Source organism: Buteo buteo, chromosome 23 (assembly GCF_964188355.1).
Source record: "Buteo buteo chromosome 23, bButBut1.hap1.1, whole genome shotgun sequence".
Lineage (NCBI taxonomy): Eukaryota > Metazoa > Chordata > Aves > Accipitriformes > Accipitridae > Buteo > Buteo buteo.
The window spans coordinates 6763060-6786138 of NC_134193.1; the positions used below are offsets into that span (position 1 = coordinate 6763060).

The following is a 23079-nucleotide window of genomic DNA, read 5'->3' on the forward strand; positions in this document are numbered from 1 at the left end:
ACTGTTACCTGAAGATGGTTCATGTGCCCAGCCATAAATCAGCTTTGAAAATCTGTTTTTCCCTGTTTAGTCTGAAGGTGAACATGTGAATACTTGTCCATCTTGAAAATCCAACTCAGGATGGACTCTTTCTGGAAAGCAGACACGAGTGAAACAGATAACCCCTGTATGACATGCAGATTAGCCTAAAATATTATCTCTACTTGCTAGTGTTAGATTTCACTATTAAAATAAACAATATCCTTCAGAAATAATGTTAGTAGCATGACTCACATAAATCTATTGATTGTTTCATAGTAGTTTTTAACAGTGTTTCATAATTTATTTAGAAAAGAGAATGAGCTTCTAGGTAATCTGGTTCATCCTTTATTATCATCAAAGTTCCTCCCCACACCTCACAGTGGATGCCAGATAAGTAAATAATGTCCTGAGAGGACTGCCTCTGCCCCACGCTGGATGTCCATGTACCCTCTTCATCCTCCCATGCCACTTTGATTCCTTGTGCTTGACCCTGGCACCACAGGACCTCTGGGCCCTTGGGATGGGGTGGGATAGAGGACATGTCCCCATGGGTCAGCCCTGCTCCACGTGTCTCCCACCCGGTGAGCATCCCCAGCATGGAGCAGAGATGTGCTACCACAGCGCATGGCATCCCAGAGCCTTTCCTGATGGGAGCCTGGTGCCTTTCACTCGGTCTTGGGAGTAACTTGGGAGTCTGTGTCCTCTTCTCAATCATCTTCTCTTTTCCTCCTTGGCCAGGGCTCCTCGCAGCAACTGAGGCTCCTTAAAGGACGGCAGGGGGGATGCCACCACCCTGCATGTAGGTGGAGGAAGGTCTCCCTCAGCAAGGCCCAGGGCATCTCATACCAGGGAGGAATTAGGTGCTGTGCAAGCATCAGAGCCTTCCCAAATGCAAAACAGCAAGGAGGATGGGGAGACAAAGTCCTCTAGCAGCTGCTTTTCCAAAGGAGGGGATGTGAATGTCTTCAATGTGACTGATGAAGGACATCGTTACCCACCACAGATCCCAGTGGGCAGCAGTGCCAAGTGGTGCTGGTGTCAGATACCGATGGGATTAATGCTGCAGGACACTACGTGCATGAGGTCAGCCCAATTTTTCAATCTGGAGAGGACCCACCTACATTGGCAGTTGTACACAAACTCTCTTGGAGTTTGGGTAGGCAAGAGGCCAGGCCTGGAGGACCAGTAGTGAGATGGCATCACCACAAACTGATGATCCTAGTGCTCCGGCTGCTCTGATCCTCCCTGTGAGAGGGCAGCCATGTCAATGTGAAGCAGTATGTTTGTGCTTAAGCTAGGATGACACTCTGATGGGACTCCCTATCGCAGGGTGTGGGGAGAAATAAAACCCTGTTCCAAAGCCCTGCACTGGAATGATGCTCTGGAGGGAAGGGAAAAGGCTCTGCTGATGCCAGGAGCATCTGCACCTCCCTGCAGAGCACACAATGATGGAGCGATGGTGCTGCCAGATGGGGTGTGGGCACAAGGCCATGCGTAACCCAGTGGAGCACCTGGCGTTTGCCATGGCATGGTTCACAGGCCACGCGGCGCTCACAGCCCTCCTCTGCTCTTGGTCACACCCCATGTTCCCCATCTGTCTCAGGGGACTATGGCATGATCATGTCCCTCTCCCCACTCCCCTTATCAGAGGCTGCTTTAACGAGTCGGGTCACACTAGGATGTGTTGCTAAATCATTACATAAGCTGGTCCATGAGGTTTCCTCCCCCACCAGCCATGCAGGGGATTTCACAACGCCGTGGAATCGAGGGCATCCTCATGCCATTTACATGCTTACTCCCTTTCTAAATTTTGTCCTGTCACCTCTGTACCTTTCACGATGGGAACAAGCTCTCCCTTCCCTGCAGCAGTTTCTGAGCTGGTCCAGATTGCTACGGGCACGGGGAGGTGAGGAGTCTAGGTACCATACTGGTGGAGGTGTCTGTCTACCTACACTTCTCCACCTGGGTCCCAGCTGGGGCAGACCGTTCACATGTCTTTGGTTGCAGTCACCTCCCTGAACTGTGTCTTGACTTATGGTGGGCATGGGCTCAAGTCGTCTCCTTGACTTTTTGCACAGTGCATTCATATGCCCCTGGGCCTGGCAGCATCACCTCTGGAGATGGTGCCCCACACCCCTGCCCTCCCTCCAACTGCTCCTGGAAGCAGCAGATGCACCTGGCAGGACCTGACTTGACTGCATTTACAGGACACCACCCAGGTAATGCTCATGCACCCCACGGCGCCTCCAAAACACACTTAGGTTGTCTCTAGGGCTTTTCGTGGCAGTGTGAGCTCTTCTCCCCCACGAGTGTGGTTATTCCAACCCCAGCCATTCTCAAACACTGCCTCCATTGACAACCAGCTTCCTCTGGACTTGCCGGACATGGGATGGCATGGAGAAAGGGGACCCTTCAACCCATTAAACATCTAGAAACAAAAGAGACACTAGTTAGGTCCTTGGGTGGTCCTCAAAACCTAGAGAAACAGAGGAGGTAGATGAAGCTAGGGAGAAGGTGTCTACCACAGAGGCCTGTCAGGTCTTCTGGGCATGGTCAAGCAGGATTCTCTGTCACTTGGCAGCCTGTAGCAGGAACACAACCTTGCTGAAGGGCTGCCACATCCTCACAGGCAGCCACAAGAGCCCAGACTCGAGTGCACATGGCTGGACATGGTGGGCAGCAGCATGACACAGACATGTACACCAAGCTCCCACCTCAAGAGCAATGCCCACTTTCAAGGGAAGACTCTTGCAGCAATCCCAGGTAATTGCTCCCCGAGAACAGGCTGCAACACCACCAAAGTTAAATGCCATGAGCACAAGGAGTCCCTCATTGCACCCATCCCCTCCCACATGTTTGCTCCTGCCGATGTAACAACCTGCTACTGAGGTGCAGCAGAACCAGGGAAGTCCTTGGGAGAGGGCCAACCCCAGAGAACCTGAGCTGGGATCTTCATGCAGCCTCCTGGGACTCTGTCTGCAAAGGAGCTCATTATCCCAGACTCACTCAAACACTGTTGCAAGCTTTGCCCTTGGGCTGCTAGGCAAGGACTGGAGCAAGGAGGGGCTTTGCCAGCAGGGTCCCACATGGTAAGACTTGGTGTGAAGCATCTCCCCCACAGTGCATCTCCTTCACAGAGATGGGTGAAGAGACAGCTACAGGCTGAGATCACCCTGAACTGGACATTGCCCTGGCAGAGAGTACTGGGCAGATATGGGAGGAGATCAGCAGCTCCTTGACCGATTTTGTAGAGGCTCCTCAAATGAGATGGGGACACAAGGAGATGAAAACTGGGTGGACTGGCCAACTTGATGGTCTTCTCCTGGAAGGGAAGCAGCATTCCTTCCTTCTCCATCACCATCCTCCCCTCCCAGGGCACCTGTCTGGTGCCTGCCCTTCCCTGGCAGCTGCGTGGCCTCTCCTGGTGCTTGTTTCCAGAGTGACCTGCTGACCAAGGCATGTCCCTTTTTAGCTGCTGACAAGCCTGCACAGCCCTCTGAACTGTAAGCAGTTCTGAGTTGCAATGTAGTTGCTCATCAAAGGTGGGACCTGGGTTGTGACTGTTTGACAGGGGATGTCTGAGTGTAGGGAAGGGCAGAGGGGACAATCTGTTTCCTCAGCCTTGATAGTGCTGACTCTGGACCTGCTGTCATGCACCTGCAGGTTCCTGCACAGGGCTTCAAGGGTGGCCTCCAGCCCACAGACTTCCTGCCCTGCTTCGTGTCCCCTTGTGTGCATTACACGCGCCATCTGCCACAAACAGGGGCAGCCAAAGCAGGGAACCAGGAACATGAGCCCATGGAGGTCCAGCTGACAAGGGCAAGGGCTTGGCCTGCTCTTCAGCCCCAACATGGTCAGGAGTGGAGCACAGGACACACAAGGAAAGGCTGGGAGAGCTGGGTTTGTTCAGACTGAAGAAGGGAAAGTTTGGAGGGATCTTACAGCGCTCTGCAGCTAATTAACTGGAGGATGCAGACAAGATGGAGCCAGATCTTCTGAGGTGCATGAGGAGAGGAAGAGGGGCAACTGGAACAAGCTGGAACATGGGAAATTCCTCTTAGATACCTGGAAAAAAAATTCACCATGAGGGCAGAGAGGCTGTGGGATCTCCATCAAACCTCAGCTGGACAAGGTCTGCAGCAACTGGGTCCTGAACTGGTTCAGCAAAGCTGGCCCTGCTTTGGGCAGAGGGTCAGTCCCTTCCCATATAAGTTATTCCATGTTTCTGTTAGGGCACACCTTAATGATGCATTAATATTGTTCCCAGGTACTTTATCTACATTACGCAAGGCTTTCATCTTGCTGCATGTAGCCTTGCAGCGGCTTTACATGAGCCATCCTCCCTTTTCATAAAGAAATCAGGGATTTCCTTACTTTCCTCACCTAGGCTCCCATCCACAATGGGGGATCTCTGGGGCTTGGTGAAGTCTACCTGCTTTGCCAAGGGCCAGCCCATGATCTGCCCAGCTCTGTTGCCTTCTCATCCTCCCACAGCACCACCCCAAAAACATCTCAATGCCACACATTTGCGAGGAGTGGAGGGAAGTTTTTGCTCAAGAACAACCTGTCCACATGTCTCAGCAGGCTTCTGCGTGGCTTTCCTCAACTTGGCAACTCGATGCTCACTTTCAGCTGGATCCTGATTACCCTGTTGGATCTGAGCTCTCCCTCTGGCCCGTTCCTGTGGTGCTTTCTGGTCCCACAGAAGAAAGAGAGCCTTTCATGAGAGGCAGAGCAAAACTAAGGCTTTGCAAATCTGAAGAGCAGGCTTCCTCCTGGAGAAACTATGCCAGGCTCTGGGAACTCTTAGCTGTGCTGGGGCGAGGCTGAGTCACTGCTCAGAAAATGGCATTATCCTGGGAAATACAAGAAATTCCCAGCACTCTTACCTCTGTCCCTCCTGGTGACCACCTGCCCTGAAGAAGTAGTAAACCAAGGTGATAAAAAAGCAACCACAGCAGGACTCCCTGTCACCAATTTTGGGGACCAACTATTTTTCCCCGGCAGATTTTGCAGCAATCTGTAGAGACTTTCAGCTCAGGAGCGCCTGACAAGTTTGAACAGCAAACCCTGCACCACTCTGGGAGCAGTATTGGGCCAGCGAGCCCTTTGATTGCAATCAGTGAGTTGGCAGGAATCCCAGGAACTCGTACAAAAATGCTTTGAAGAGGCCAGATGCACAAGGCGTGTCCCTGTGTGGGGTGCGGAGTGGTGATTCATGGCATCGCCATGCGATGCTTGCTGTGCGCACATGCAGCCGTTGGACCACAGCGAAGGCCCTCATCTCCCTCAAATCACCGGTTGCCTATTTCTTTTCTTTTTTTTTTAAGCTTCCAATCTTTTGCTGATTGTACCCCAAATTCGGCACTGGTTTTGTTTCCCTTTCAGCCTTCCCCCGCTGCTGCCTGTGAGCTCCAGACAGAAAGGCAGACAGGGAATTTGCTTGAGGCGCTGGTAGATGCAAGCTCTGCTGCTGCGCCGGTGCTGTGCCGGGCTTGCTGGGGATGACACTCACCATGCCCTGCTAAGTAAGCATCCCGAGCCCGTGATTCAGAGCAGAAACAGCAGTTTGCATAGAGGTGCAATAAACTCCTTTATTTAAGTACCTTCTGCTCTTTTAGAGCTGGATTTGAAGCCTGTTGCAAAAAAAACGGGAGATTCCCTCCCTTGGGCTAGACCATGCAAACTCGCCTGAAGAAACTGTTGTTTCTTGAAAGCCTCTGTAAGCTCCTTGTCCCCAGCCCCGCAGCCCAGCTCAGCATTTTGGGCGAGTTATGAAACAGGGCATATGCCAGAGCGTAACATTTGTATTATCCGCCAGCAAATGACGGGATGTGATAAACACTTGGCTCTCCCGTGCGGGGACAGGGTGAGGGCTGTTCCTTGCCGTGGGGCAAATGACATTAGAGGTTTGCAAGAGCTGGGCACTTTGTTGTGCAGAAGCCATCTGACGCTGACAGCCTGTCATTGATTTGCGAAAACATCATTTGGCATCGATAACAAGCTTTCAGGAGAAACAAGTAGGACAGAGCAAAACAACACCCAGGTATTGCTTTGCTGTTCACTACCCGGACTAGAAGTCCCCACTCTGTGAATGCACAGGAGCAACAGAAAATCCTCCTCCATCTCACTGGGCATCATCCACCTGGTCTTGGACAGCACTCGTCCCTCATCCTGGCTGGCCTTTCTTGGGCATGGTTTAAATGTCCAGGCTGGTTGAGTGATGGAGCAGAGTGAAGCCACTGCATCCCCTGGGTGAGGTGTCAGGAAGTGGGGGGAGGGGGGACCAAAGGTAATTACCCTCTAGTTGCTCTAGTCCTGTGCCTCCTTGACAAAGCTTGGGTTTCTGCTGTTGGGTTTCACTGGCGGAGAATCCTGGACCACCAGAAGAGGAAGGTGCACAACATTCATCTTCCCCAGCAGCATGCCCTGTGTTTTCTGATACTGCTCTTATTCCTATGAAATACAAAATATGGCACCTGCATGCTCACAAGCCACCATGGAAACATGAAACCTGATGAATGGGAATGAAATAAAGTGCTTTCCTGCTGCTTTCAAGGAAGTACCAAGCATCTGTGAGCTGAAGGCACCAGGCCTGTGGGCAGCCAGACCCTGGGCACATATGATTCCCACCAGAGAGAAACCCCACAAGTCCTCTCCACTACAGCACCCTCCATCTAGCAGTGTGGAGGAGCTTGCTCCTCCTGGCCCTTCTCCGGGCTGTGTGCTGACACAAGCACCCAGGACCCAGTCCTGGGGGGCTCAGGAAGCCTCTGCCCTGGGCACCCTCCTCTTGGCCTCCCACCTGATGGGGTTTGTGCCTCTTCTGTATCAGCCTCTTGTGGCTTGGCAGCTTTGTCAGTGCTTGCTGTGACCTGAAACTGGTCACACCAGCACCAAGGTGTTCCGTTCTCTGCAAACGAGTTGCTGCAGTGTGGCTTGGCAGAGAGAAAATTCTTTGCTCAAATTCATAACCTGGCATGTCATTTCTTGTACAGCCATTTTATCTTCTATTCTGCTTTCTAAAAGTCCTATTTTTCTCCATGTTACCCCAAGTTACTTGCAAAGATTGCCCCAACTCTTTGCCTGGTGGCTGCCCTGATTTCTCCATAGGGTTGTCCCTGCAAAAAGTGGGACCCCCTTTGGGAAGTGTTCTCACCCCCATGGACGCAGCAGCACCCTGCAGTCAGCAGGACCCTCCATGACCCCTACTTTAGGTGCTCTGCAGGTGACCCTGCAGCCCTGGGCTCAGCAGGGTGGTTTTGCAACTTGTGCAGGCAGAGGAAGTTTTTGCAAATGGGGATCTGGACACATTGACCCAGGAGCATCTCAGCAGGATGGAGGCTGGACACCCAGGTAGGAATGGGCACTGCGGGCAGTGTTGCTCCTCTGACCCATGGTGTATGCAATACTAGCAGGGGTGTCCCCAGGCTCTTGGAACTGAGACACAATTTTGATCCAGTTTAGACTAAGGGGAATAATAAAATACAAGATGAGCAGGCTGTGGTGTGAGATCCTCCAGCCTCCAGCTGCTGAAGAGCACCGTTTCCTACCCAGACCACAAAGCCTCAACCATGAGCCCTTCACAGTGAAGGGGACAGTGATGTCCATCCCCAACCTTCACGCCTCAAGCTTTGCCCGCTCCCCCTTAGTACCCACACACCCCCTCGACCCACCCGTTTCTCCACAGGCTGGGGGAGGCAGGTTTGGGGCGAGGGCAGCAGGGAGCCACGTGCCCTGCAGCGGCGGCGCGGGGGCTGCGAGCGAGCCGCGGCGGGGAGCGCGTGGGTGTGTGCAGGCAGGGCTGTATATCCAGTCTGGCAGAGGGTGTGCCTGCTCACACGCTGGGGAGCTGAGCCAGGAGCAGGAGCCCTGAGACACCCTCGGCTGGGGGACGTATGGCAAGGAGGGGTTCGGGAGATTAACCCCAGCACAAGACGCGTTTGCTGTCGCCTTGTGTTGTGCGCAGTCAGGTGAAGTGCAGCCCCCTCTCCCCCGCAGCCCCACGGTCTGCTTGCAGCCATGCTTCTCTTTCCACTGAAAACAGCGTTGGCTCATGAGTGTTTCCAAGACCAGGCCAGCTCCACTCTGGCTCTGCCCTCGGACCACAAGCTGAAAACTAAGGGCACAGGAAAACAGCGGGTCCAAGAGCAAGTGATGATGACGGTGAAGCGGCAGAAGCAAAAGTCGTCTGTGTCGTCGAGCGTGGGCCACTCCAACCGAGGTAAAATCCCACCATGCTCTGGACAGCAAGGGGGTCCCCGCTGGGGACAGAGCAGATGCTATGGGGTGCTTTTGTGGGGTTTTGTTTGTGGGGGACAGACCAGTTCACATCTTTCACGGGTTACCCTGGGCAGGGGATGCTGAGGTCTCTTGCACTGGATGGAAGAGTTAGGACAAGACGTGGAGCTGGATGCATCGACCCCCTCCCTGGTGGAGCTGATCTCCTGGGAGTGCCGTACTGCTCCACATCCCTGAGGCACTTGGACATTTCATTGTGGTGCTATTAACCATTTGTTCCCTGGCTCTAAAGCTGGGGTAGCTGCCTAACCTTTGCAAATCCTTCCTCTGCGAGTGCCCCTATGGTTGGAATCCTCCAGACCCATGCCCTCCTGTGGATGGCCAAAGCTAATAGCATTGCTCTTCCACCATGCCATGGGGCCGGGAGCTGGCCACAAGCCGAGGCTCGGCTGTGTCCTGAGCATTGTGGAAGGTGGCGAGCAGGCAGCTCTGCCTACACAGGACACAAACCTGAGCTCGGGATTCACCTCTAAAGCTCCCAACACGTCTCCCATTTGCAGACTGAGAAGTGTGGGAGCCTCCAGGACACCCCATTGTGAGTGGTAGGAAGGAGATGAGTTAGGAGGAGAGATGTCCTTTTCTCACCACAGTGGCTTGCATTGGTTCAGTGGGGATGCTTTGCAGCCCCCTCCATTTTGCAGATGGGTAGAAAGGGGTGTAGGGGTCCAGGCAGCTGCTCCACCTCCATGCACTGAGTCTGTGCTACAGAAGGCAAGCAATCAGCTGAGTCCTGGAGCCAGGTTTCCTACTGGAATATCTTCCTCTTTGGGTCAAGGCTTGGCATATGGTTTTCTTCACCGTCCTTGCATCTGGAGAAGGCTGATTTGGAGGTAAACCCCAGCTTTCCCCAGCTGGGAGCTGCAAACCCAGAGGGCTGCGACAGCCACAGTGCAAAACCTCCTGGCTCTCAGAGGTGTTTTTACCAGCAGCTGCAGTGAGCTCACTGGCCTGGCTGAGTTCACCGGGAAGAGGAAAGCCCGAGGCTTTTGGGGAGAAGGGGGTGCCAGGGCTGGGACTGAACTGTTCAGCCACGTCCAGAGTAAGCAGCATGTAGAGGGGTGTTTGCTGGAAAGCTGATAAGCTGGGCCGGTCTCTGCCACCTCTTTCAGGGACTATGGCTTGCCCGGCAGCTTTTCCAAGTTGGATCATGAGGCTGAATCCAGCACTGGTGAGGTGTCATGGTCCAGACACACGTTTTGGGCTGGTTTACCAAGAGAATCCAGGTGGCATTATGCTGATGGGTGGAAAGTGGAGGTGGTGCTCCTGTAGGTGCCATCCTGGCTGTATGTGTTGCAGTTGCTGCGATGGAGGGAATAGAGCAGCTTCACGGTGGATGCCATGTGTACAGTGACCCGTGATGGGCACTGCCAGGAACAAATCTCTGCTTTCTCTTTTTTTGTGTGTTTGTGGACATAGACTCCAAGGGGTGGGCGGGGGATGGGGCAAGGAGAGCTTTCTTCTGCCACCAAAATGGAAGATGCAAATCTCCTCCTACCTCAGGAGGGTTTATTGCTTAAGGTGCCAGACCTGACAAAATAAAATACAAACCAGGATGAGACAAGAGGCTCTGGATGGGGACTGGGGCACTGCCAGCCTCCCTTTCCAATGGATGGGTATTTCAAGGGGAAGCAGGCAGAGAGATATCTCCCATTGCTTCCCATAGGCAGGAAAAAAAGGGAGGCAGAGAGGGATTATTCCACTTCGAGAGAAGCCCAGGTGAAACCTCTGGGAAAGGAAAAAAAAAACCAAATTCCCAAGCTGCCCGTCTCTGCTTGACAGGCTGAAGCTAAACCCCTCCTCCAGACACTTTTGGAAATGTCTAGGAATGGGAATTGCGTGGTAATGTGCAGCTCTGGTTTCTGTGTCCCAGGGAAGCTGAGTCACGTCCAGCTCCCAGGAGCTGCCTCCAAACACAGGGCTGAGGCCGTCCCATTCCCACTGCGGGGAGGTTGGCCAGCATGAAGGTCCTGATGGCTGATTCACCCTGGCAGCTGCTCTCTCTGCGTTTCTGGACAGAACCCCAGAAGGGCAAGAAGTTGCCATTTGTTCTTGGGGTTTTCTCCTGGGCTGAAGCCTGAGAGGGTCAGGCAAAAATTTCAAATATTGATTTTCACTGATGTAGGTCCAAAGGTTAGCTAAGCAGACCTAATGAGAAGCATTAATGTTTCCTACAAACAGACTGCATGGGTCTGTGAGGGGTGGATGTCTGCCTGTTCAAATGCTCCTCCAACAGCAGCTACCTGCATCCCCCCATGATTTCTCAGAGATGCTTCTCAAAGGCAGCACAAGCTGGGGAATTCACAAAGCCCCTTGATAAATTTTCGAGTGCTTTGTTCCTTCTGCACCCAGACAGTTTCCTGCATGCTTCTGGTTAGGTGTTGGTCCGGGTCCAGCCATCTGTTGTTGCATTTTCATCTGTGGTTTGAGCAGGAGCTGAAGCGTGGTGCAGAGTTTCCCCCAGCTTCAGCAACACATGCGCCTGTGTATGTAGGATGGAGAGCATCAACATGGACCCCTCTTGCATGTAGCAGGGATGGGCGTTGTTGTATCCCATAACTGGAGTTTCTTTAGAGGGTCGACAGATGTTCCCTCAATGTCCTGCTAATTGATGGATACATAAAATTAGTTGGTTATTTTGTGTCCAGCAGATCAAGGCATTGTGGCCACTCTCTGAAGATCTGATGTCACCCAATATGTGCACAAGCCACAGCAGGGCAAGATGATCCATCTGGGCTCACACTGCTGTGCATTAGCATAGGGCAGTGAGCGGAAACCAGTTGCTAGCAGCATAATCCTGCACCCACAGTGGGGTGTTTTCTCAGCACAGCAGCTATGGCTATTTCCAAGGACGGCTGCAGAGTTTTGGGTCTGTGGGGTCTGCCCTAGGGCATATCTGCCCTTCTCACCATGGGACTAGCTAACTGGATGGCTCCCTCTGAATTTGCGAGTAATGCATATTTCCAGGGAAAATGAATTTCAGTGGCATAGCAGGAGAAAAGGCCAAACTGAACCAGCTCCTCATAGCCAACAGTGCTAGTCTGCAAAGTCCTCTGGCTAAAGAAAAGGTTTGCCAGACAGTCGTCACTGGCTGGCAGGCTACAGCAGGAAGCAAAGATCTGAGGAAACCCAATTGAGGAGTGTCGTATTCAACTGTCTGTGATTTAGAGGTTTGCTATGCTGGCTGTGGCTGAGAAGGGAGAAATCCCACCTAGCTCTAATGGGGTTCATTACTCTGATGTGAAGGAAAGAGGAGATTTTGGAGATAGTAAGTCTTTTGAAGACTTCTGTAACCTTCCCCCAGCATGAGATGATTCAGTGAAAGCCATCCACTCTTCCACAAACCTTAGATTACTGGTATAGAAAAAAATGCCAAAACTCTTCAGCTCATAGGCCAGAAGGCAGAAATGAAGTTTGGTCATTCCTGCAAGAATCTCAACTTCTGGGATTTCACTAACACCTCTCTCCTAGGAGGCATCCATGCTTTGCTTTGTGCCTCCCACAGGCCCTCTTCTCTTACTACGTTTTTCCTATGTTTAATCATCCTTCTTGTTTTAAAGCCATGCATAGTTTATTATGTAACTTGTCTAGCCTGCATTACCAGTGACTGGTTCTTGTCTTGCCTTTCCCTTCCACAGATTAATATTTATTAACACACATCCATTTCCACAATGGTCCCTGTTAGCTTTATTTGTCTGGCTGAAGTCTTTCACTGTCATGCTTGAAATATGGCACTTTTAACACAATTCTTCTCCTTGCCATCAGTCTCTTAGCTTCAAGGGGTGTAAAGTTGCCTTTGAACAACATAAATAACTCATTAAGCACAGGTGTATTGGGTTAGATGGAAATCTTAGTTTGCTCTGTGATGATTGATAACAGCTGATATAGAGTGGAGGATGCAAGGTGAGCACTTAGTGGGTCTCCTGGTGATTAAGTGCAAGATCTTGCCGTTCTTACCTGTTGTAGTTAGTTTTTACCCTCGTGAACCGTCCACTGAAGTTAAATGAGATTTTAGATTGACCAGGTTTTGAAGGAAATGCCTTGGGGGAATGACAATTTGGGGGTGGGAGAGAGGGGTCCCTATGACAGCCCAGTCAGCACCTGAGAGCCCTCAGGGGTATTTTCTGCCCACAGCCACCGTTGCTGGGAGGCTGTGCTTCATCTCAGTGATTCTCATCCATGTCTTTTCTGTCTCTATCCCATCTGTTATCTACTACTAATACAGTAGCTCTTTGTTTGTCCAAGTGCAAGTGGGCACTTCAGAGACCTAAACAGCTGCTTGAATGACAACAAATGGGACACAGGCTTATGGACATAGCTATAAAAAAGCACCAGGGAGGCATCTTCCCCAAAGAGCATTTCCACCCCCTGCCAAAATGTTTTTTTCAGGAGGTAGTCTGTTTTTATCCCAGATTGTCAGGATCTGTGACCAGCTTGTATGGTCTTTACCCTTGAGGTGGATGAAAAGAGGAATATCCTTCCTCTTCCTCAGGCTGGTGATACACCTCCAAGCTGGCTCTCAAGATGAACCAGGCAGAGAAGTGTCTAAACTCACAGGACTAAACAAAGTTGATGCTTGCTTTAGCCACCTCCATCAGAAAATCCCCAGGTTTTTCCTGGCCTTCAGACTGAGCTCTCCAAGCAATAAATCACAGTTGTGTGGTGGCAGGAGAAGCACCTTCTCCAACCAGCAAGGCAGCTTCAAAATGCCTCGAACATTTGAGGTAATATATAATTATATATTTATAAGCTCTTATATACAAGTTCTTGGAGGTGAAGGCAACTCTTCAATGACTGAAGAACATAAAGTTGCATAAACTGCCTGGTCTTTTGAATTTGGCCATGTAGCGGTGAATTTATACAAGAAAATTAGAGATGTGCCTAAACTGGCTTATTTTTGGTGTCTCCTTGCTCAACCCCAAAGTCTTTAGTGCAGTGCATGGCAAGAATGGATCCTGAAAGGAAAAGCATGGTCCCAGGGAGGACTGGTCAGATTAACCTATGAGTCATGTCCAGAAATCCTTTCTTCCAACTACTCACTTGGTATCAGGAAAATGCTCCCAGGTGCTCCTGCCTGCAGTTACATGATGTTTGCACAGAACAAGAGGTTGATTATAAGAAGGAATTCCCAGGAAACTGTTACCATGGGACTGTTTTATCTTTGTGCTCAGAGCTGTTGTTATTAGCTAACTCTGTCTCTTGGTGAATAATCTGGCCCAAACTTACCATTTCAAGCCCTGCCTTGCTTCTGCTGAAGCCCCACACTAATGTCCTGATCTGGAGTTTCAGGGAAAAGCCAGGGTGGAGAGGGAAGCACAGAGTGAAGAGCACAGCTGAATTGTATCTCCTGTAGCATGTTGATGGCCATTTCCTTGCCTTATCAGAAAGTTCTGTGCAACTTAATATATACGACGCAAACAGGGCTGGAGACATATTAATAGGGAACGATGGCCACCAAGGCTCTAGACTGGAAAATGAGATCCTGTGGTTTTCTGCAGAAGTGCATGTCTGTGAAACTATTTTGCTGTTGCTTATTCTGCATTCAGTGATGTTCTTCAGATGCTGCCATCCGTGCAGTCTTGCTCCTCTCTTGTTGACAATAGAAAGCAAATCTTATTATTTATACCACATCTATGGGAATCATCTTCCTGAGAAAATGCAAGAATTTTTAGCCACAAACCAAATCACCATAACAGGTTCTGGATGCCTCAGGCAAGGCAATAAACTAGATTTATTCCAAGGATCAGTGGCTGTAGAAGAGCTAAGTGGCTTCAGGGCCTTTGTGGTTGAGCTTATCCAGTTTATCTAAGAGATGAGTCTTATCAAACAATCAGAGAGATTAGGATATTTCTGACATTACCCACCAGTTTAGGTGCATAACTTAAGACAGGTAAGTCCTGATTTTGTAGTTCGTTAGACATTCAGAGCTTCCCCTGTAAGTTAATTGGAGTGTAGAGTTTGCACTTCCTCATAACGGGACTTGGGATGCCACAATTATTGAGCACTTTTTAAAATGAAACTTAAATGACCTTAAACTTTTTTGGACTGTCTGAAGGGAATTCCAGCATGGAAAGAGAATTACTTGTTTTGTTTTTTCTTGTAGTGATGAATGTAGCATTGAGTAAACTACTTTTAGGAGGGATCCAAAGATTGCACTGCCAAGGGCTACTGGTGAGGGACAGCTGGAAGAGCTTTTAATAGGGCTGGTATAGGTAAATACAAACACTCTGAATAAAGCCCTGAGAAACAGTAGAAATGGCTGATGGGTTCCTCCCGGTCCAAGATATTTGCATCTTTACAAAATATATCTGAGACCTAGTCTCACATATCTCCCCAGAGTCCTCAAAATAATGATGGACCTTAATACATTTTCAGCAAAAGAAAGTACAAATACACAGAGTGATCTTTTAGAGACTGGAAATCAAAATTTAAGGCAGTGCAATTAGGTTTTTTTAGTGTTTGACTATTTCAGATCCCTGGGTGTTAAATAGACTTGACCATCATTTATCCGTCATGTTTGTTATTTACTATTTATTGAATTTAGCAAGCCTTCCTCAGGCTGCTTGTGTTGATGTGATTGTTAGAATTCAGATCAGGAATGCCAGACTGACAAAAGGGTCGGGGGTGGGTTTTGCTGTCAGAGAAGAGGCAAATTTTGTTTACCTCCAAGTCAGAATAAAGGAATTATGTTCCAGGTTCAGACCTTCCAGGATGTGTAGCACAAAATATCATCCAGTTCCCCTCATATAGCAAATACCTAAGACATTGGCCCGGTGTCTGACCCTGCCTGCTCTTGTCCCCTGCAGATTTTATGGCACTTGGTCTTTTGTGCTGAAAACCTTAGGCTGTTGCTTGTGGTCTGAGGGCTGGAGTATCCAAGAGCTCTTCTGCAATGAACATCTTCTATGAGTTGCCTGCAATGGGAAGGGCTCAACTTACTGCTTGTCTTTCCTATGTTCCTGTTAATGTTTCTAACTGTTATTCTTTGGTAACTAAACTCACTGAAAAAAAGAGCGCTATGCTCTGAAAGGGTGCCTGCTGGGACCACTTTCTCCTGCTGACCATGCTTTTTCCATTTACAGGGTCCATGTATGATGGTTTAGCTGATGGTTATGGCTACGGAACATCCCGGGGCAGCTATTATGCCAAAACCCAAACGGGAAACAGCAGCTGGGGATATCCGGTAAGATACTCTTTTATCTGGGAACTGTGGCATACTCTTGAGGTAACCTGTGCAGAAAGCACCCTCTAGCAGGAGCAGTCATGTAGCAAGGTCATAGCACTTCAGAAGCTTGCCCAAGAGAGATTATGCATGGCTATGGCTATCTTAGAAAGTAATTCAATGCAATGGAAAAGGACGATTGAGGACCCTATATCTATGTTGTATGTGGTTGGAGATTTTAGTGTGGACAAGATTTAGTTTGGTTTGGTGGATTAATATCCACATGGCACAAGAGATTTGAAGCTGTCTGCAGGATCAGTCATGGGTCCAGACTCTTACAACTCAGTTCAAGTCTGGAGCACCTCCATTGCTAACCTGCAACAGTTTCCGTTTTTGTTTCCATGTACAAAACTTCTTTGTGAACAACATTAATGTGGTTGAGTGGTGATAATCAGGGGATTTGTATTATAACTGTGTTGCTATTCCCAATCTCAGCACTAGTGCAGACCCTTTTCAGAGATTCTCTGAGTTTGGAAAAGAGGTGGTCCACTTCTCCCATAGTGATTATTAGAGAAAATATTACAGATTGCCAGAAAAAGCACAGGTGAGATGATAGTACTTGTCTTTATGCAAGCTGAGTTTATACATCCCACAGAGGTCTTGTCCTTGGTGACAGACTCTTGGTACGCTGCATTGTCTACTGGGACAACTTGTGCTCATGTTGCCTCTCCACCTCAGACCTGTATTCTGTTCTTCCTTGGTTTTCATGAGCTATAAAGTAGAAAGGAGTAATTCACAGATCTGGGATTTGAATATGGGGAAAAGAAAGGGCTCATTTAAACAACTCTGGGACTGTAAAACAGCTCCCTGTCAACCATCAAAGGGTTGAACCAGGAAAGGTGCTTATGTTGGCTTCAAGCACACAGACAGAAAGTTGAAGATTTTCCTGGTAGTTGCCAGATCCTCTGCCTGTTCGTAGCATCAGCATTCCTCAGCTTCAGAAAGATTTATCTGTTGACTTTCTTAAGGGCCTTGGTGTAGCACGCTTGCTTCAAGGCAGAGGTGTCACTTGCTAGGTTTGCATCATGGGATTTGCTGCCTACTGCATGTTCAGTAGGAAGGACTGGGAGCACTGGCATGTCTTTGAAATTTTTATTTACAGACTGTCTGTTGACTTGTTTCAATGTCCTTTGCTGAGCTGGTTAAATCCCAGCCAGTGGTGTTTCTGCCTGATCTAAGACCAAAAGGGTGACTATGATGGATCAGAGCAGAGGTCCATCCAGCTAAGTGTCCTATTTCCATCATTAAGGCAGTGATGGGCCCCTGCAGAAGGGTCTAAGCATAGTAAGCAGTCAGTGATGCATCCCAGAGTGGTTTTGTGGCCACCAGAAATCTGCAACTGAGGGACCTCCTGAGCCAGAGATGGAATCTCTGAGCTTCATAAGTGAAATGATTGTGAAGTTTTGTTCCGATGATATATTGTTGTTTGTCTGTCATGATTCCTGAATGGAGTTTGTCATGTTTTGTCTAAGCAAAACTGCTCTGTTCCAGCCATTCCAGTAGTTTCTAACTGGTTTTTGTGTTAAAGAGAGAGGAAGCTAAGCCCCAGCTCTGCAGTTGCCCCTCCAGCTCATGCTCATGTTGGCAAGGTGGTACTGCAGCTAGTGTTGATGGTGTGAGGATTATTGTTTCATTTTGTTCATTCCTGATCTTCCTTCCAATCATTACAACAGCTGGACAAATACTGGGTAGTTAGCAATGACACTGGCTGCTGGGGATTTCAGTCTAGCAATGGTGGTCTTCTGGTGAACAGCTTGCAAGATGATTACGAAGACCAGGGCCTCCATTAGATACCACAGAGTACTGTGGACACAACAGTTCAGTCACTTCTGGTTCACCATGGACTTATGCAGCTAATGGCTTTTCTCTGAAGGGCTCTTTTGCATTAACTGATGAGGGAAGGTCTTTCTCCAAACCTAAGTGTCTTACAAGCCTTTCATTCTAGAAATTTTTGGTAAAGGTCTTCAGGACCTGGGCTATGTTTGTAAAAGGGACTGGGACTTGTGAAGGATTCACAGTAAAATTTGTCTAACCTAACTGTCTATCAACTGAAAATCAGCCATTTAGTCTTAACAAGTCATCTAGACTCCTCCCATAGCCAACAAAGAGAGAGGTATGAGGAGGTGATTCATCTCCTCTATCTTGGAGATCTGTCAGGTCAGGATGAATCAGCCCCTCTGGATGCCTATCTCCTTCCACTGGTAGCTGGATCGGAGCAGTCACCTAACAGGTAGGTGACTGCAGTTAGGGGCGATGAGTCCCAAGTGCCATTGGCACATTGGAACGTATAACCTCAAGCCTAAATCTGCTTAACAAGCTTAACAGACATCATATTCCCCAACCACACCAAGGAACCTTCTACATTTTGCTTCTTCCAGAAAAGAAAGGTTTACACACAACCAGCCTCCAGCTTGGGTTAGCTTTAACTTTTGTCTACGGACCTGTTTGAAGTTTGTGCAGGTTCTAGACATTCTAAAAAAACGTTTCTTAATTCCTGGGCTGTAAGACATGAAAACAAATATAAAGCAAACCTATTTTTGAAGACAAAAATTGCTGGACTTCTTTCCAGCTGGAGCTGGTGCTGTGAATGTTTCTGAGAAGTCACAAAGTCCCTTGAGATGCACAGGCAAATTCAGGTATTTCAGGGAAATGACCAAGTATAGTGTTCAGGAAAATGACTTAAGTCTTAATACTTCTGGAGTTAAAAAGGTGTAACAGGCAATCCATGTCCATGTTGCTTCTCCACAGCACCTGCAACTTAGGCACTGCTTTTAGATTGCCTTAGCTGGTGACTCTAAACGACAGGAGGTATCCTGTCTCACCCACAGCTCTTAAAAACTATTATTCCTGACTTCTTCCTTCTGTCTTGTTTTGTGTCTTCTTGGAAATCTCAAGCTTTTTGGTTCTGAGTTTTCTTCCCAACCTTATGATACTGATGTTCAAATATTAGAGCAAAAGAAATGATAGATCTGAAGGAAGAGCTCTCTTTGGCTCAGTCAACACTTCTAACTAAAACCTTTGATTTACCCATTATTAAAAACTATTTTCTGTTTATTCCTCTTGTGGAGTGCCTTGTTTGTAGCATCATGGTAACTAGCGTTGCAGTGAGTACCTACTCATTATCTGCGTAGGTTACACTGAAATCAGTGGGACCACTCCAGAAACAGGCACTCTGAGGGCAGCAGGTTTGCACTTGGCTGCAGCGTTTCCTTGGCTCATGTGTCAGGGGTTGGCTCAGCCTTCAGGGATGAAGTCCCCAGTCCCATTTGCACAGTGGCCACGGTGGGATGCAGTGATGGGTACATTAATGACTGCAAACTTCTCTGTGTTAGGTGATCTTTCAATCCAAGTGCTGTTGAGCCCAGAAGACCCTTAGAGACATTTGTCACCCTACTGACAGTATGTAAGTTATGAGTGGCCACCAGTTCCCAAAGCCATCTGACTGCCGGAGCTGGCTATGCCCTGTCCTGATGTAAGGCCTGAATAGTGCCTGAGGTCCCACAGAAGGTACAGTGGTGACCACAATTTACACAGACAAACCTGAGGGAGGTTTAAGTAAGCTAAACCAGACACCTAGAGCAGTGCAGTCATGGCAGGAGAAGTCTCAGCATGAGCTGCACCCTTGAGTCTGACACCTCAATACCACCCCAAAAATGGGATCTGTTCAGCACTGGGCTCAAAGCCACTGTCACAGTCCAGTGGCCCGTGGGTTGCAGGGAGTGTGCTGCTCACCCCAACTGCAGGCACAGTTTTGGAGATGCACAGCCAAATCCTGAACACCAAGGGAAGGCAGTATGTGGAGCCAGGATGCATGCCATCAGCAAAGACCCTCTAAGGCTTAATTCCCACCGGCAGCAATGCTGCTCTTGCCTGGGTCTGCTGGGTTGGCAGGTCCATCCCCGCTAGAGAGTCGAGGGAGTTCCCAGGCCCCATGTCTGTTTTGCCACTGTCAAGATGATGCGTTATCAAGACAAGGCGGAGAAGCACGCCCAACGTCCCTGTGCTGCTGCTTCCACAAGAAGGAAATACACGAGCATGATGTGGGTGTAAGATGCAGCAATTTCCCCCCCAGCACTGCCCTGAACGAGGGGCAAACAAGCCCCTGGTGCGTTGGGTAGGGAAGGAGACGCATCTCAGACATTAGGGTGCTCTGCCTCCAACAGGGTGATCAGATCATCACCCCCCCAGAGCTGACCTCAGCCTGGGGCTTTTAGTGAGTAACGTTTCTGAGAGCAGCCCTGCTCCCAGACCAAGGAAGATTTGGCGTGTCTGCTGCTGCTTTGATTAAAGAAGTTAACTGAGTTGGATCCTGGCACATAACAGCTGGGGACCCGTGGCTACCAGGCCATTAGCGCTCACCACTGCTTTCCTCAGGCACCACTGCTGGGGTCTCGGGCTCTGTGCTGCACTGGCCCACCCAGCTTGGTTTCTGTGGTAATTATGTCCGTTATGGCACTAAGGAAAATAATGCACTTTAGTGATCCCTCTGCACTAGAGACTGTATGTAGATTCTTAAACAAATGTTCTCTGTGGGAGAAAGTTGCAGAGCTTTCTCTCCCAAATGCATTATCTGCATGAAAGGCATTTGCCACGAGATGGGAACACTCCCTGCTATCCCTGGCTGGCTTTGCCTCTGTGGACAAAAATCTCTCATTGCCAGTGGAGCTTTGTTCCATAAGGATTTCAGGACAAAATTTGTCATTTGCTGTGATGACACATTCAAGTTTAAAAAAACTCTAAAAATAGAGTGGTTTGGGCAATCTTATCAAAGAAAACAAAGATTTATAGCTGTTGCACATCATTGCTCAGTCAGACCCTGGTCTCCCTGTGAGGTTTTGCAAGAGGCTTTATGCTTTGGAGTAGCAAGTTGGACATTACCTTCCCTGGCTAGAATGAACTGAACCATCAAGACCTAAATCTCAGCTGCATAACGAACCAGATGAAAAAGCATACCGAAAGGCAGCAACCAGGTGAGGTGGGAAATAGCATTTCAGAAATAGATAAATAATATATTTGCTGGTTTTGCAATTTTTCTCCCTACAATGGAGTGTGTAGCAGGCAGCAGCTAAAGCATTTCGCAAGTAACATCAAGAGTTTTCCCCACCCATCACTTAGGGTGGGACGCTGTCATGTTGCATTGCCTGTGCTTTGCCCTCCAGCCTGGGAGAAACCTGCTCCTGACGTGTTTATACGGAGTCCTTTACTTCTCTCTGTCTGCTGCTCTAGAAACAAACAAATTGCAAGGGAAAAATTAGAGCCAGGTAATGAACTGATCGCGTCCTTAGATGCAGAAGTCAGAAACACCCAGTTATCTGGGAGGGCCTCTGACATGGAAAGGCAGTGCTGAGATCAGAGTGAGATTCCCGGAGCTGGTGTGCCTTGCTCTGTGCTTCTGCTTCTCTGGAAAGCAGGAGGAGGAGATGGACTTTTCCTGTTAAACAAAAGGGTTTATGGAAGAAAAAGCCAGAAAAGGACTCATGGTCAATGATTGGGATAATGCCATTTTGACTTTAGCACCATTTTTATTCCAGTTGAAATAAGAGATTAAAAATCATTATTTACCTGTCTTGTGTGACTGTTGGATATTCCAACTGATGTTCCTAAAATGCTCCCATAGTGCAGGCTGAGAACTGGTGATCCACAAATGCTCATTAATTTGAGGCAGGTCTTTGCTGTGCTGGTGAAGGAAAGCCCTTACTGTCTGATAAGAGCACCTGCATGCTATCAGTGTTCATCTTTGCTGCCTTTCCTCCCCGTACCTCCCCTCCTTGTTTTAATATGAATGAACGGCTCCCAAGGCTTGGCCTCAAACCTACAGGCTCATTTCACAGCAGGGAGAAGTTCAGGCTAAAATTCAGGATGTCAGCATTGCCTGGCTGCACATGAACATCCTCCTGCATGAGGATGGGGTGCAGGGGACTGCTAGTGCATGATGGTGTCTGGCTGAAAGGAGACACCTACCAAGCTGCCCCAACTTCTCAGGTGTCATGGGGAGAAGTCTTGGTGACAGCCTGTGCTCTTCTAAAATGGCTTCCAGATCTTGCAGTGCAGGGGGAATCACTGTTTTCTGTCTCCACCCCGCTTTGAGGGACTTCATTGTCTTTTCCAGCATATCTCCTCACTCCTAAAGGAAAGAAGTGTGGCCCTGGCCCACCTCCCCCATGCAAACACCCACAAGCAGTGGGCAGATACAATTCAGGGTGTTAGGAAATCTGGGTGGTTTATGAGGTTTGAAGGCAAGAGATTGATTATTTCCTTTCACTAATGCTGTTCTGCATAGGGAGAGCTCACTCTACACACGTAATGGCATCAGCAAAAGTTACGAGATTGTTGTCAGGTGGCTCTTTAAACCACAGACTATGTAATAGCATCACCTTCACCTTCAGAGATGTCATCTCTTCTCCAGACGGCAGAGTGCCTCGCTTCTACCTTGCTGTGCATCCTATCTCACTGATCACTGCATCCAGCAAAGAGATAACAACATGGGGAACTCCATTCCCTTGGCCATGTTTGCTCCAGTGTTAGAAGTGAAGGTCTCTGACTTAGCTTGATGAACATCTGAAATGGGGACGTAGGTTTTAGTCTGAGAAAGCTGCTCTTAAGGCACAGACACGGCACTTTGCTGAGATCAAGAAGCGATCAGGTCAGCTATGTCTGTGCAAGGATTCATAGAGACTATTTGGCAAGCAGGTCTGAAATCCACTGAAGCTGGCAGGAGACTTCTCATCGATTTGGAGGCTTTGGATCAGGCTCCTGCTGCAAAGAGGAATTCTAAGATACCAATTAGGTCCGTGCCACTTGAAAGAGATTAAAATGGGCTCAGCCAAGCATCTGGTAGAATCAGCAATAAAAGTCATGCACTGACTTTGGTAATGAGCTTCACATCACACGGGAACTATTTTCCCATGAGTTTGCAAAAGGCTTCCCCACCCTGCCAGGACCTGCACTGACTTGCTGCTCCGGGCTCCCTGTGTTGCAGAAAGGTGTCTTTCCAAACAGGCAGTCGCTTTGCTTCACCCGTCTCAGGGCTGGCAAGAAAGAAGACAATGCTATATGCCACTATAAAACACAGCAGGAAATACAGAATTGATAGTTCTATATCTATAAACACAGACATAATCACAACTTCCCTCGCCCGTTCTGCTGGCAGAGAGCCCATGTGCATACACTGGAGAGCAAACAATAGCTTTAGATAAATAATAAGTTAGCTCTTCCATGGTTAGCTGAATTGGTTTCAGCAAATGCCCAGGGGCTCCACAGCTCTGCCAAGCTTCTGACAGCCCTACAAAATAATCCCATCTTATACTGACTCATAAAGAAAAACAACAGGGCTCAGATCTAACAAGCTGCTGCTCTGTCCTCCAGCTAGACACTGCCAGCAGCAAGCCCTGGGAGTGGGTTCCCTACTCCACTGAGCAGCAAAGTCCACCCTGCACCTTCCTGCCACTGCCCTGTCCCATCCTTCACTGTCCTGAGGGTTTCTGAATCCAGGAAAATGAAGAAAAATTGAGGATGATATCACCTGTAGAAGGATATAC

General features: G+C 48.8%; 1 protein-coding gene across 2 annotated transcripts in view; it reads left to right on the top strand.

Moving 5' to 3' along the window:
- The first annotated feature begins 7864 nt into the window (after positions 1-7864).
- PKP1 (plakophilin 1) overlaps positions 7865-23079 on the top strand; it is a 47065-nt gene continuing 31850 nt past the window's right edge. For both annotated transcript variants that reach the window (XR_012654107.1, XM_075055345.1), the window contains exons 1-2: positions 7865-8245; positions 15402-15502. Coding sequence is in view for 1 of the 2 variants with exons in the window: in XM_075055345.1 (XP_074911446.1) it covers positions 8044-8245; positions 15402-15502 (303 nt within the window). In the remaining variant the exon portion in view is untranslated. The remainder of the gene's footprint in view (positions 8246-15401; positions 15503-23079) is intronic.